At 37.9% G+C, this 14,445-nt stretch overlaps 1 protein-coding gene across 2 annotated transcripts in view; it reads right to left on the bottom strand.

Annotated features, from left to right (window-relative positions):
- Window positions 1-302: 302 nt before the first annotated feature.
- Window positions 303-14,445, bottom strand: part of CCND3 (cyclin D3) — a 76,595-nt gene continuing 62,452 nt past the window's right edge. For both annotated transcript variants that reach the window (XM_087929518.1, XM_026715604.2), the window contains 3 exons: window positions 10,152-10,311; window positions 7,822-7,964; window positions 303-2,451 (listed from right to left, as the gene is read on the bottom strand). In XM_087929518.1, coding sequence (XP_087785644.1) covers window positions 2,281-2,451; window positions 7,822-7,964; window positions 10,152-10,311 — 474 coding nt within the window. In that variant the 3' untranslated portion in view covers window positions 303-2,280. The remainder of the gene's footprint in view (window positions 2,452-7,821; window positions 7,965-10,151; window positions 10,312-14,445) is intronic.

The raw sequence follows: 14,445 nt of genomic DNA, 5'->3' as shown, positions 1-14,445 counted from the left end.
TGGTTATGCCTTTTCTCTACGCACATATGTATCTTCTTTTATAATATTAAAAGCATAGTATTGTTATAGTTGCTATTTTTTTACCATCTAATTGCTGGATTTAGCTGCCATAGCTGAAAAATGTGCACTATTGGAATAGTTTTTATCCATGAAGTTCTTGAAAGAGACAAACCAAGAACCGCTTGTATTTTTAATAATACCGTGGAACAGACACCCTTCTTTAGATGTCGTCAAATCACATTGTAGATCAATTCTTTTAAAATTGTATTTTATGCATACCCAGGAAAGACAGCAAGAATGAGCCAGTTTCAAGAATATTTTATTGCAATATGGTAAAATACCAAAATTGTCCTAACAACAGAATTTCAAGTGACAGTGAATATTATATTGTCAAACATATATATCTATATATACCTAAAATGCATTGTTCTCATTTCCAAACTTGTATGAAGTTCTAATGGATACAGACTTCCATTAATCAAAAGTGTTGATGGCACTTTATGACATAACCTGGCTAAGCATAGGGAAAGGGGAAATTAAAAAAAACTTAAAAAGCCTTTTTTTGGTAAATATGTGGTGTTTGAGTTCATTCACAATCATGACAATGCCAAAATGGTAAAAGATGTCATGACTACATAATCTCAAGTTCTTCCCTTTCATACCTGTGTCACCACATACTTTTTGTCACTTGCCTCTTCTCCCCACTGGAGATGCCTATGCATCAGTTTGTGTCAACCTATTCTTCAAAGCACCTGAAGGCAGGACAAGAAACAGGATGGAAACTAATTGAGGAGAGAACCAACCTAAAACTAAGAAATTTCTTGATAGAACAATCAATGGAATGATTTGCCTCCCAAGCTGTGGGTGCTCCCAACACTGGAGAGATTGGGATTTGTTTGAAATACTATAGGGTTTCCTGCTCAAGCAGGGAGCTGGACTACAAGACCTCCAAGGTCCCTTCCAACTGCTATTCTTGTAAAGCTAGAGGGCCGAAGAATGGACCTACCACTAGAACTCAAACGCAACGTTTGCTCCCATCACTATAGTCCACCTATGCTTAATAATTCTCAAAGTGATCTTTCATAAAAGCAGCATTTAGGGGGGGAAACAACCCAACACATTTTTCCTGAACAATCATGGATGTAATCCTCAACACCGGTGCAGTCTGTAGCTCATCATATTGTAAACTTTTAGGGGAACATTTTTCATCTTTTATCCCCCTTACAAAAGCAGGCAATTGCATTAGATAGTTTTGTACTTACTCCCACTCCATACATCCTTTGCATGCAGTTCTCCTGCCTGCCTTTTAATAGGGTTTTGGCAGTATAGACAAGAAGGATTTTACATACAAGTATAGCAGCAAGTGTTGGGTGTACTCTGAATCTGAATGACTTCTGCAATGGCTAATCAAAGTAAGCAACCCAGAGGTATGAAGGAGAATGAGGAAAGACTATTAAGGCACTATTTTATTTGGCAAGACCGGACTGCTAATGTTCCTTAATTCTGCAGTTTTACATGATTTAATTCTTACAATAAATAAAGCAGCTCATAGATCTCACAAGAATAAGCAAAGGCAACCAGGTGCAAGTAAAATTTAACCCTTCAGGCCTCCCCACATTTTTACTATGGCAAGCAGCACCTTTATAAGCACCTACAAAAAGCAAGCACACCCCCCACTCATTCTCAAATGAAGGGCTCAAGGATCGTGCTACTCTAGATGTTCAAAGAATTAAGACATCCTTGGCACTGAGTGAAGCTGGAAAGGGATTCCAGTGCTATACTCTATATTGTTTGGGCTCTTATAATGCCTACCAATGGCAGCCTGAGCAAAACAGCTTTAGCCAAGGAAGTTTCAGGTGAACGTCGACAAGTCGTTATGGAAGGTGAAGGTGATTCAGGCAATGAAAAGTGCATTCTCTCCCTTGACTCACATGCAATAGGCATGTGGCGAAGATTGAGATAAAGTAGCAGTATATCAGCAGTGCCCCACCAATCAAGCGACCCAAACTGATGAATGTTTTGAACTGATGCTATGCTCACTCATCCTTCCCAAGTCTAAGTTTGGTTCAATTACCCCAGAAGGCTCTCCTGATCCTTGGAAACCCAGGCTAGCAACGCAAACGGTCCTACTGCAAGAGTCCCACCCAAGTCCACTACAACCCAGTCTTATTAGAAATATGGTATCTAGTGGGGAAATTCCCTCAGTTAATGAGTGATGGCAGAATGTTCCAGGGGCCCTTTTCACTCTGAGAACTGGGTGGTGGTCACCAAGAGGACTTGTTACAGGTTGACGTCTGTGACATCCGTGGGTGTGCTGGTCAAGCTGACTTCCTGGCTCTCCAGGTAAGTTGCATTCTTGGAGGGGCTATATTCTTGCTGAGGTTGAGATATTCGTTTCAGGTTATCAGCTAAGGCAGCTTCAATCTGCTCCTGGCAAGCTTTCAAGCAGTCCTAAAAGGGAAGAGAGGAACAAAGAAGAATTGTTCATGTCCACATTTTGCACCCTTCATGCCTTTTTTCAGCACCACCAAATATTTGAAGCATTCATGTTAGATACGCTGTCATTGGAAAGTTCCAAGGGAGAAGCACAATCAATTACTGATTTGTTAAAAGTTACTATCAGGGACAAATAAATGCACCTAGAGATCTGTTTAGAAATTGGCAACATAGGGCCACCTAAGGCCATTCATGGTTTTATCATCTGAAGTAAGGTCACTCCAAGTGGATCAAGTCTGATTCTTGTAACGGTGAACAAAGAATGTTGGAGTGGTGCTGTTCTTCTATTTTGGCCTTCGTACAGCTGAGGAACACATCAAAAATTGCAAAAGTAGAATTACAAGAATTCAGCATGATTACAGTTAAATATTTGCTAATTGTTTATGTATGTGGACATTAATTTATTTCCCTCAAAGAAGTATTTCCTGGTGTACTGGGAAATGTCTAAGGAAATCATGCCAAAAAGAGCCTGCAACTCATTTCTACAACGTTTGCATAAAAGACACACTTGCATTGAAGTATGTCTTGCACAGGATTGGAAAGGAAAAACTACTAGAAATATACATTACTGGTAAGCTATCTAGTGAGAAGTATTTGAAACATTCAATAGTTCCCTCCTACCAAGAATTCGAACGTGCTAGACTGCCTCTGACTATGTTCTCCAGAGACTACTGTTACTGCATTTATCTTAATGCAAGGGAAAATTTTGACCTTCAATTTGGGAGGGCCTATATGCAGCAACAATTTTTCTCAGGGAAACAAGGAAACCCCTTCAGTTCTGCAATGAATCACAGTGGTAAGCCCTATAGCTCGCTGCATCATCTGTTATAAAGACGAAGGATCATCTTCTTGCTGTAGCCTAAAACACAATGATTTTCTGCAGCTCTTAGGGGTTTGAGTGGATCCTCAACAGGCTCCTTGAGGCTGCTAACTTTGCAGGATCCTGTCATGTAATGTATACAATCTTACAAAGAATCCTCTGATGGTTCTTAGAATCTGAGAGGATGTGGCAAGTAAATATAGCAACACCCAAGCTCTTTCCCTCAGAAGACATTTCCAGTAAATGTTGCCTCTAAAACCATTTTTAACACACAACAAAAGCTAAGTAAAGCCCACCCTAAATCATTTGGCCAGCTTGCAAGCAGATGATAAGGAAATACAGGAAGGATTGATTATAGAATATAGAATGTTGGACTTCTCATGGTAAGTTTCTTCTCTGAGAGAAAGGGATTGTTGTAGTTTTCTACTTCTAGGTCCAACAGACAAAATTCTAATGATCAAACCTGAACACAATTCTCTGTAGGAAATAATTATTCCTATTTCAGTTATATAAGCCAGAGCCCAGCATTGCCAGTGAACTGAAAAATAAGCTATATACTTTCAGTTGGTCAAACATCAAGTAGTGACAAAACAAAATCTATTTCCAGAGAAAATAATAAATGGACTGAAATAACAACCCCACTCCCACAAATAGAATAGAATAGAATAGAATAGAATAGAATAGAATAGAATAGAATAGAATAGAATAGAATAGAATAGAATAGAATGGCTTTATTGGTCAAGTGTGATTAGACACACAAGAAATTTGTCTTGGTGTAAACACTCTCAGTATACATAAAGGCAAGGAATGCTGAAGCAGAGGGAGAATTTGCATGAAGGAAGACCCTCTATTTGTGTTTTTTTTAATTTACTCCTGTAGGGATTGAGGGGACTAGAAGGGATTTGTGTGAGGCAGCAGCAGCCACAGTTGGGCATTGGTCCTTTGTGCCTAATGCTTAAATCTCAAATATCCTATGCTGCTTCAGTACTACTTCAAGATATTCTCACACAAGTCTGAAAGAACTTCAGTGATACTCAAATAGAACATTGCAACAATAATTGTAGCTTCTATTTTCCTCATATTTTGGCCTTACCAGATCCCTTGCCAGAAAACCGGCAATATCTGGTATTTTGGAGGATATGTTTTAAAAACTGATCTGAAATCCTATTTGCCAATCAGTGTGCAGCAATATAGAGTTAAATGGATCAAGCATCTGTTCCTTGTAAAATGTGTCCTAGATTCTCATAATTTGGGACTGTTATTTAAAAACATGACCATTCAAAAACATCTATATATTCTAAGAATTAAATGCAATTGGGAGTGGATGGCCAGGCGTGAAAGCTGAAAGGGATGTATAGGTCCTCCAAATGCTAACCTGTTGTTTTTGAATATGTCTTCTTGTTTCTATTTTTATACAATCTAAAAACCAAGTATGTGAAAATAATGGAAATGTCTCAAAATTTTAAAACTTGTTCCTGATTATATCATTCAAAAATAAGAAAAATGTATGTCCATCTCTTTTTAAATCTCAGCACTCAAGATTCACTATAAATGCAAAAAGCAGGTTTAAAGGCTATTTTCAACCAACAGAAAAGTTCAATAAAACAAAACAACTGGAAATAATTCAAATCTCTGCTTGGTGCCTCTACTCACTAAATCCTCAGCTGAAGCTTAGTAAGAATATAAAATAGGGCAAGAGAAATACCAGCTTTTTTACAGTATCTTACAAGCTTCAGTTAAAAGACAAAAGCTCAAAAAATACAAAAAGTGTGGAAAAAACTAAAAAGCACTGGACAGTAGAAAAAACCCAATTGACAAGATAAAATAGGGCATTCCAATTCAGGTAAGAACTAATTACAGCACGGGCCCTTGAAATTCTCACTTCTTTTCTTTATGAGGTGTTCATCTCTTGTAATCCTCTATCCATTTCCCACCTGTCCTTTACTCTTTCCATCAAGTCTCCTCATAGGTTCAGCATTCAAACTTGATTTCCAGACTCTCATTCACAGAGCAGCTTGCAAGCAGCTGGCCTTGGACAGTTTAGAAAGCATGGGGCAAAAAGCCAAAAACCTTACCAAACATGTTCTTCACTTCATGGTTGTCATGCAATTTACTACTAGATCTACAAGACAGGCACAATTCACCAGCTCCTGCTTCCCCTATTGCTTTGAGCCATGTAACAGAGTATTCAGAATGTCAAATTTGCTTTTCCTGGCGACCTGAGAAGGCAGCCCGGGAGGGCTCTGGAATGCCACCTGAAGTGTACTTCTCTAGACTCCATGTTTGCCTGTGGCAAGAATCCTACACTGACCCATATAAATAGACATTAAGCCAATTCCAAGCCTTTCCTCATTCACCAACCTAATCTCCAACATCTATCTGTTTGGATAAATTTCTGCTTTTCAAAGACCACCCAGTGTGCAAAAGAAAAGAAGAAATAACTAATCTGGAGCAACAGGTAAATAATCAATGGAAGAACCACCTGCAAATATCCAGCAATCATGAACTCAGTGGTAGGTCAGAAGCTGCCACAATACAACAAGAAAAAGCAGTTGGGTTTCAGAGAACAGCCAATTTGTATAGGAACCCCACTGAATACTACAGAGTCACAACTGTTTTGGCTTAACAGTGAAAAAGCAACACTGGCTTGGGAATCCAAGGATGCAGAGCAAGGAGAGGAAGCCTGCCAGGACAGCAGATGTCTTCCAGGGACAACCATGTAATCTTTGCATTGACCAGGCAAAGAAAGGCCCTACTGTCCTCCATTTCTGGAGGTGACAGGCTTTCTGCATTGAGCCGCAGCTGAAACAAGACTCAGCCACATTAATAATATAATCACATGTGGCAGTCAGTGGCTGCATATAACATCTTTTCCCAAATCAAATAATCTCTAAAATGCCAGGGGCAAGTGGGTGGTTTATACACTGTATGTATAAAATTAATGGCAACTTTTCCAGAGCTGTGAGAACAAGAATCTGAAACAACTAGTTAGATGTTTCTGCTTTGCTGAATTAGGCTCCAACATTTCTCCTTTCATCTGTGGCTTCTCATAATGCATCAGCTCTTCCAGACAGGCCTTTATTTTAGGCTTCCAAACATAACTTTTGAACAGCTGCCCAAAATCACTATCAGTGAAATGGGTGGCATAGAAATTTAATAAATAAACAAACAGCTCCTGTGGTAGATGAAAGACTGTAGAAAACTTAGCATAATGGCTTGTATAATATTGACAGATAGGATAGCCAGGAAAAGCTGGAAGGTCTACAATGTCCAAAATCTAAGCAGAACACATGATCAAAGGAACTTATTCGCCTGCTCTTAAGATTCTATTTTAATAAAAAGATGGCACAATGAGCAATCCAATAGGAAAAAGCTGTAAAGAGGACCTATGCCTTAAATATTGCAACAAATACAGGAATTTTTAAAGATAATTCTAAATGAACGTTTGTTCCATGCAGGGTAAAGAAATCAGACCCAAATTAGATAATTCTATCCCTATGTAGCCCATTAGTTGCACAATTAACAAAAAACTGTGTGTGTTGGGGTGGGGTGGGTTATTATAATCTTTTGTAATTTTAATGTTTTAGAATTGTTTTTACACAGATATGTTGGAAAGGTGGGAATTTATGAATTCTACTTCCATACTTCAAACATATCTCATTGAATGAAGTATGTTTAATCCAGATTTGGGCAATACTGTAATTCACAACAAATCCTATTGAATTCTGAGGAGTTTGCTTTAAACTAAAGAGTGAAAATAATAGATGAATGAATCTACCAATAAGATTTTAACAAGAAAATATGGGTTTTGTTTTCTTCAGCATATTGTCCCAATCTCCCCTTAATTCTCTGAATTGCAACTCTACTGTCATAAGCACAAGAGATTCCTTAGACAGAAATAAACCAAGTTTCAGTCCTGGTTCGTGCACGTTTTCTCTTGTTTGTGTAGCAATGTAAGTATCATCATTCAAAATGACTTTTGAAAGAGTTCTTATTTGCCTAGATGTTTTCTCCATCTATCACATTCCTAAAAAGACAGTCCTACTTGGTTTAATGTGGCTAATTTTATGGTCTATAGATTGATTTGAGATTTGATTATTCTATTTTTCTTCTGCTATTGTTGTTAGATGTTTTGATTAACCAAAAGAAACTTGGGATTTGACTACTTGAGTCTTTGCTATCTAGGTTGCTGTTGCTGTAATATTGGATCATCAGCTTAAGATTTGGCAGCTCAAAAGCTTTGTCACCAGAAACTTTTGAAAAGAGGCAGATGTCTCTAATCATCAAATAGAGGCTTAAGAAATGATTTGACAGCCTGGTGGCTTCTGAAAAAGATGCTAAATGCCATCTGTTAATACCAGATTTTCTGGACATCTTATAAATAAGAACCAGTTTGGAATGCAAAGGGAAGAAACCACAGTAGTTTTCCTTGACTCAAGAAACAAAATGCTAGCAAAACTCCAGTTCCCATTTTGCATGCTGTTGCCTCCAAGCAAGACACTCACCACCTCTGTGCCAGTAATGCTAGCAAGCAGCTCAGTAAGTGCCTCGCCAGAAAAATGGTCAGATGAGGTAGTGAGGCCATGGACTGCTGCTCCAATGCAACCTGTAGCAATCATGGATGGTGGATACATAGCAAAGGTGTACTCTACAAATAAAGAAGAGAGGAGGAAGAAGAATGAATTCATTCATTATTTCATTCATCAAGGAGAAATGTCCACAAAGAAAGCTTAAGCAGATACTTTAAGATAGAAGACCAACCAAATTAAAACTAAGCAGCACAGGTTAGGGTTTCAAGTTTCAGAAAAGAATAGAACATCTTAGCTCTTCGAACATTATTTAGAGTATTTAAACTCTGCCTTATTCCTGATCAGATAGCTCATTTCAAAATTTCAGCTATGCAGAATTGGACACTAATTTTTAAGTAAGAAAGAAACTTATAGAAGCAATTGATATGGGGACCTATTGCCACCAACATATTCACAGTACCTCTCCTGGAATTCACAAAGTTCATTGTCTTCTAATGGGAATAGGTAGGGTACATTAATTAACTAATTAAAAAATGAGAAGATGCGTTTTATAAGAGTAACAATTAAAAATTCTTACGTAACTCTTATTATATCTCTTTTATTCATTAAACATGAAACTCAGTCAACTGAACATTTAAAATTGTATCACAAATATCACTGATTGATGCTAATGGTTGATACGGGTTGCTGCCAGCATCCTAGGTATCAACCAAGTATCTTCTTAAAATGTGTGATATTTCGAGTAGCACATTGTTTTGCAGTTCCACTGGTGTTATTGCAGGAAGCTATAATTTCTTGATGTATTTTGTAAAATTCTTGGAAATGGTACCAATTACAACTACTACTGCTGTTATTGTGGCAGTGGTTAGAATGCACTATTGCAGCAAACTCTGCCCATAACCTAGAGCCTGTTCAAAGTTGACTCAGCCTTCCATCCTTCTGGAGTTGGTAAAAAAAGGGACCCTGATTTTGGAGGGCAATATGTTGATTGTGTGCTATAAAGCACTATGGAGTGGTGTATAAATCTAAGTGCTATTGCTTTTATTATGAAGCCTCAACAGGATGTTTAGAAAATAAAATGGTGGGCTGCTTTTTCCATAAAGAAGGCTCTTCTTTTGCCCCATTAAAACGCGAAGATAACCTCGGATAACCAGACAGTATTATGAGGAAGGGACATATGGAGATAGTGGCAGGAGCAATCTCATAAATATTAGTATTTTGCAAGCTGTGACCAACCACGACGCACTTTCATAATTTTAAAATGCCTCCCAAACTGAAAAAGAGCATACTCTTAGCTTATTTAAATCATTTTGCAACAAAATTATTATCAGCATATTTACAGGAGTCAGGAGGGAGCATACATTTGATAAAATCCCAGCTTCTAAATCATCATCCTCAATCTTCAGTATTTTAACAGTCAATGCTACTGCATATTAGACACTATATTTGATTAATCTGCCAGCTACAGAATAAGGAAACCATTATTGCCTAAAAGGTCTTCTATTTACTCCAAAGTCACCAAAAACTGGAATGAAACTGGAACTGATTGGCAGCTTTCCACACTACTTTGACACACACACACACAAATGGTCAGTAAGACATTTTATTAACCAACCTAAGAATAATCTATAAGGTTACATAGCTATTTCTTTTTGATAGCATGTTACAATAAGCAAAAATGTTTCTTCCTGGAAGAAGACAGGAGCTCTCCCTGAAAATATACAAGTAGCTAATGTGAAAAAGATTCCCTCTAAGTGTCAGAGTTGGTTGTTGGCTTGGAGTTTGTTAATTGGCACTCTGACACTAAGACTGTACAAGAATTCAGGAATGACCTAATGCCCAGTTCAAATGATCAATATGATGTATCTTTCTGGTGACAGGAGAGAACTAGAGGTTATATTCTTCAACAGACTAGTAAAGTTGCTTTTAAAATGGCTAGACAGAGTAAACTGAGCTCAGGTTTTGTTTTTTTTAAAAAAACCTCTGCCATGGAACCCAATTGCCAAATGCTTCTGTGAACTCACCTCTAGAACTAAATTTGTCCTTATCATGTAAACTGTCATTTTGGAATTAATATGTCATATTTCATTTTTACAGATAATGGCACACGTAAACCCGAATATTCACCATCCTTGCTTTCCAGAGGCAGATACCAGGCTTCAATCAATGTGGGAATCCATGGCCTCTTTGAAGAAAGAAACCAGTTTGCTACAGCTATCAATTAAACAAAGTCTCTCTTTTCGAAGTTTATAAATTAAGCTGCTTCTCCCTTCCAGAGAGTCTCACCCTTTTAAACACAAACATACCTGTGGCGCACAATGCAATGAAGGTCTGGGCGTGTTTCTTTACCAAATGCACCTTATGCTGAGGAAGCGACAGCCGATGAAGAATGTGATCCAGGAAGTCGTTTGCTATTACCATCACCAGGTCCCATTTCAGCTTCTCTAAGACCAAATATTCCCAGTCCTAAAGAGGGAAGGGAGAGGGGATTATGCTAGCAAAACAGGGGAATCATTTTTTTAAAAAAATCACACAAGAAAAAAAAAAGGCAAATCCATGAGGCTTACTGTCCTTTTCCTCAAGATCCCAGCAAAAGATTATTGCTCCTTGGAATCTGCATACAGGTAGTCCTTGACTCACAACCATTTATTTAGCAACTGTTCAAAGCTACAATGCTACTGAAAAAGGCCACTTATGAATGATCCTTGCACTTGTGACGGCCACAGCATCCCTACAGTCAAGTGATCAAAGTTTGCATGCTTGGCAACTGCCATGTATTTATGGTGGTGCAGCATCTTGGGTCATGGGATCATCATTTTCTACCTTCTAAGCCAGCCTCTGACCAGCAAGTCAATGGAGGAAGCTTAATCTGTTTAATGACTATGCGATTCACTTAACAACCAGTGATTCGCAAAGCAATTCTGACAAAAAAAAAATGCTGTAAAATTGGGTGAAACTACTTTAACAACTGCCTTGCTGAGCAACAGAAATTCTGATCCAATTGTGGTCACAATCTGAGGAATACCTGTACTGTGCTTCTTGGCAGTTTGGGCATGCAACCCTTCTGTCATTGCACCTGATGAGTGCAGCCTTTGTCCTCTCATACAAACACCAGAGGAAAGAGCAATACAGGGCCTACACCTGCCAATTATGTCTTCATTCTCCTGTGTAGTCAGGCCCAATTGAATACATCCTTTTCTAAGCAAAGAACATGTATAAGTACTTCTCAAATTTGGTAATTTTAATTATGCAATCATACTATAGAATTCTACCAGTTGAAATACAAATCTTAAAGTTGCCAAGTTTGAGAAGTACTGATGTATATACTGTTTATTTGCCAAATGCTATGGAAACATTTCCAATAAACTCCCCATTCTAGCGGAAGGGTGCCATTTTCTTTCTTCTTCTCTTACTGTTATCAGAATTCTTTATTTTTCTTCATCTGTCACCATCCATATATTAACTTCTAAGTCTGATCAGCTTTTCCTTTAATTCCTGTTCCCTCACCTTTCCTTACTTTTTCAGGCAGTTTCAGACAGTAATTTTTGAATTCTATAGATGCATTATTTGTATGCCAATAAGCAAAAACGGCAGCCAGGACTGCAATTCTAAGACACACTACAAGCAGCCTATACAAGTTAAGATGATATGATCTCCAAGTCATGAACGTCCCACTCTGATAGTAACTTTCCAAGAATGTGCATTCCAAGTAAGAATTACTTTCCAAGAACCTTTCAATAGCGATCACAATTAGGAACCTTCTTTTTTTGTTGTTGGTGTTGTTGCAACAAACACTTGCTTGTAGGCAACTGCTGGGAAACATACACGGCTCTTCTAAAAACCTTCTCTTCTCTGAGGCATGTCCTGGTTTTGCACTTCCTAAATGTCCCTGCTCCTTTTTCTGTACATAATTCCTCAGCTTGTATTAACTGTGGTTTCCAAAATACAAGACCTAGGATTTAAAGGCAATTTGACTGCCTGAAATTGTTATCAGTCTTTTCCTTAAGTAAGAATCAAGTTTCAATTAGCTCGAGTATCAATATTAACTTTCATTTAATATTGCCATGGGGGAAACAAAAGTGACTTTGGTTTTTCAAGCATAAGGTCACAGAAGCCTTATTGGTTTATTCAGGTTTAATCTTCTCAGTTTGCACATGACTCAGAGAAATTCTTACACTGCATCTTTACTGTTGTTTTGTGGAAAAAGTCATCCTTCAGTTGAAAAACAGCATATTACCACATCAAGCTGAGGAGGGGGAAGGCAGAACAACTGCCACAGATGCAGCTAGTATCAAATTTGTTCAGTGACAAATATAGATCCTAAAATTAGGAAGAATCAATATTGTAAATTAGAAGCTTCAGTGAATTTCAAGCAATGCTCTTAAAACTTTAAGGAACTGAATCCCTTTCTGCATATCCAGAATGAGGTGATGGTCTCTTTAGCTGTGGTCTGGACTTCAATAACTCAAGTTGTAAGTGCCGGGGCGGGGGCGGGGGGAGAGATACACACACCATTTTTGAACATTGTTCCCTACGGAAGAAAAAATACTTTCTATTACAAGAAATAATCTTTTAAAAATACTCAAAATTATTTTTATTTAAATTTATACCAGTAAACTGCCTTGAAAAAAAAAAAAAGTCAGGTAAATGTTATTGTTCCCCAAGTCATAAATGAAGATTGGCTAAGTATCTAAGGACTTTTGTAAAACGATAGCTCCCTATCTATGAAGCAGACTGGACCAACGTCAAGATCAACAGTCCAAAGTGCTGGACAGGCCAGATGGTTAATGAACGAATACTGAAAGTAAATCCCATCAAGCTGAAGACCTTGTGACCTGCTGACACGAAATGCTCTTTGTAACCATCTTTTCAGCTAAACATGCATGCAGCAAATTGGCTCAATGAAGTGCACAAAAGAGCTTAGATAATACCCGTGGACGGAAATCCAGCTTCCTTCAAGGGGATAAATTCCTTGTTGCATCATTTCCTTATACTAAGAATAACTTCAGCATGATTTTGAGTGCTGAACTGGTGTCAAACAGGATCCTCTTCTTTCCAAGAGGAAATTGGTCATGCTATGAAAGTGAGATAGCTTTCCTTCCAGGAGCTGGCAGATAAATTGCCAGGATACAGCCATTGTCTAAACCATGATAAAATTTCTTTCTCTTTTCTTTCCCTGGATCACTCTTGCTGCCCAGTTGTGAAAGAAGCATGGGACATTATTAGCACACAGGAGGGAAGTGGTTGGGTAAGTGAAGAATTAACACTCTCAAACCCAGAAGCAAATGCCATCCTGCATGACTCAAAGAGATAATTGACCTATCTTCTTAGTGTTGGTGAACTTCAAAGAGCAGGATGGAAGGCATTCCACAGTCCAGTCATAGAATACAGGATATTGGTTTCACAGATGATTTGGGGTTCTTCTTCCATGTAGAAGCTCAAGCTCCTAATACAGTTTGATGCTTATGGCATTGTGCACATATCCTTCAAGCAGAATTGGTGGCCTGATTCAAAGTACCGGCAACAAATATATTTTCATTCACCATACTGACCAGAACAGTTATGTAATTCAGATGGAAAGAATGAGTGTAGAGGCTGAGTTGAGAAGGATGTTATAACCTTTTCCTTCTGAAACTTCATTACCGTTAAATAAATCAGTTGTGGCTCTATTGAGTTTTCTGCACATGTATAGGAGCAGAGTGGAATCAGGATCAGACCCTGGACCTGATCTTATTGGTGATCTGAAATCAAGAGGAATTCCAGAGATCTCTAGGAGTGGATGGGTGCATACATGCATGACTAATATAGGAATGAATGATGGCAATAGTTAACTTTTATTTAATAGAAAACCTAAAATGTCTAACAATAATTTTGTTCTTAATTGTCCATGTGAATAAACACCCTTCCTCTTTGATCAAATGCAAACCAGTGGAGTAGACAATGAGCTTAAGTAAATAATCTTTTAGGAGTTGAAAAAGGAGATCCATGAAATTAAAGGAAATTATCCTAATGACATGAAGAAAAAATATAGCTACTCAGAAAGGGTTCCTGTTCTCTGGATCTACAAAATGTATCCAGCTAATACCTTAGAAAACTGACAGAGAGTATCTGACCCACTCCCCTTTGCTCTCCCATTACAACTCCATCCTCCTCAGTAATCATGACTAATGCTGGGCTGAAGAGACATACTGTACAACCAAGCTAAAGACACTGGGCATTAGCTACAGCTTCTTTGAAGAAATCAGTGCCATACTGACAAGGAAAGTAATTTTTAAAATCTGATTTGTTATAGTTAAATCTGATTTCTTTAAAGAATATCAATATTAACATGTTCAATTTAAAAAAGTATAGATGTAAAGATGTTAAGTCTACATGTCTTCATCTTTGTTTATATTTGAATCAAAAGCTCTTTGTCAAACAACCTAAGCTAGTTCATTCTTTTACCTAGAAAAGCAACTAAGGACAAGAGAAATAGGCTTTGAAGAACAGACATTATTATATATATGAGACAGTAAGCTACACAATGTATCTATTATTATTTGGCTCCTTATCCATTTGGTATTTAACTTTGATCATTGAAAACAGCAGGCAGAGCAATCC

The sequence above is a fragment of the Pseudonaja textilis genome, chromosome 3, assembly GCF_049901715.1.
Source record: "Pseudonaja textilis isolate UNSWEBS1 chromosome 3, rPseTex1.2, whole genome shotgun sequence".
Lineage (NCBI taxonomy): Eukaryota > Metazoa > Chordata > Lepidosauria > Squamata > Elapidae > Pseudonaja > Pseudonaja textilis.
This window is presented reverse-complemented; position numbering and strand designations above follow the sequence as displayed.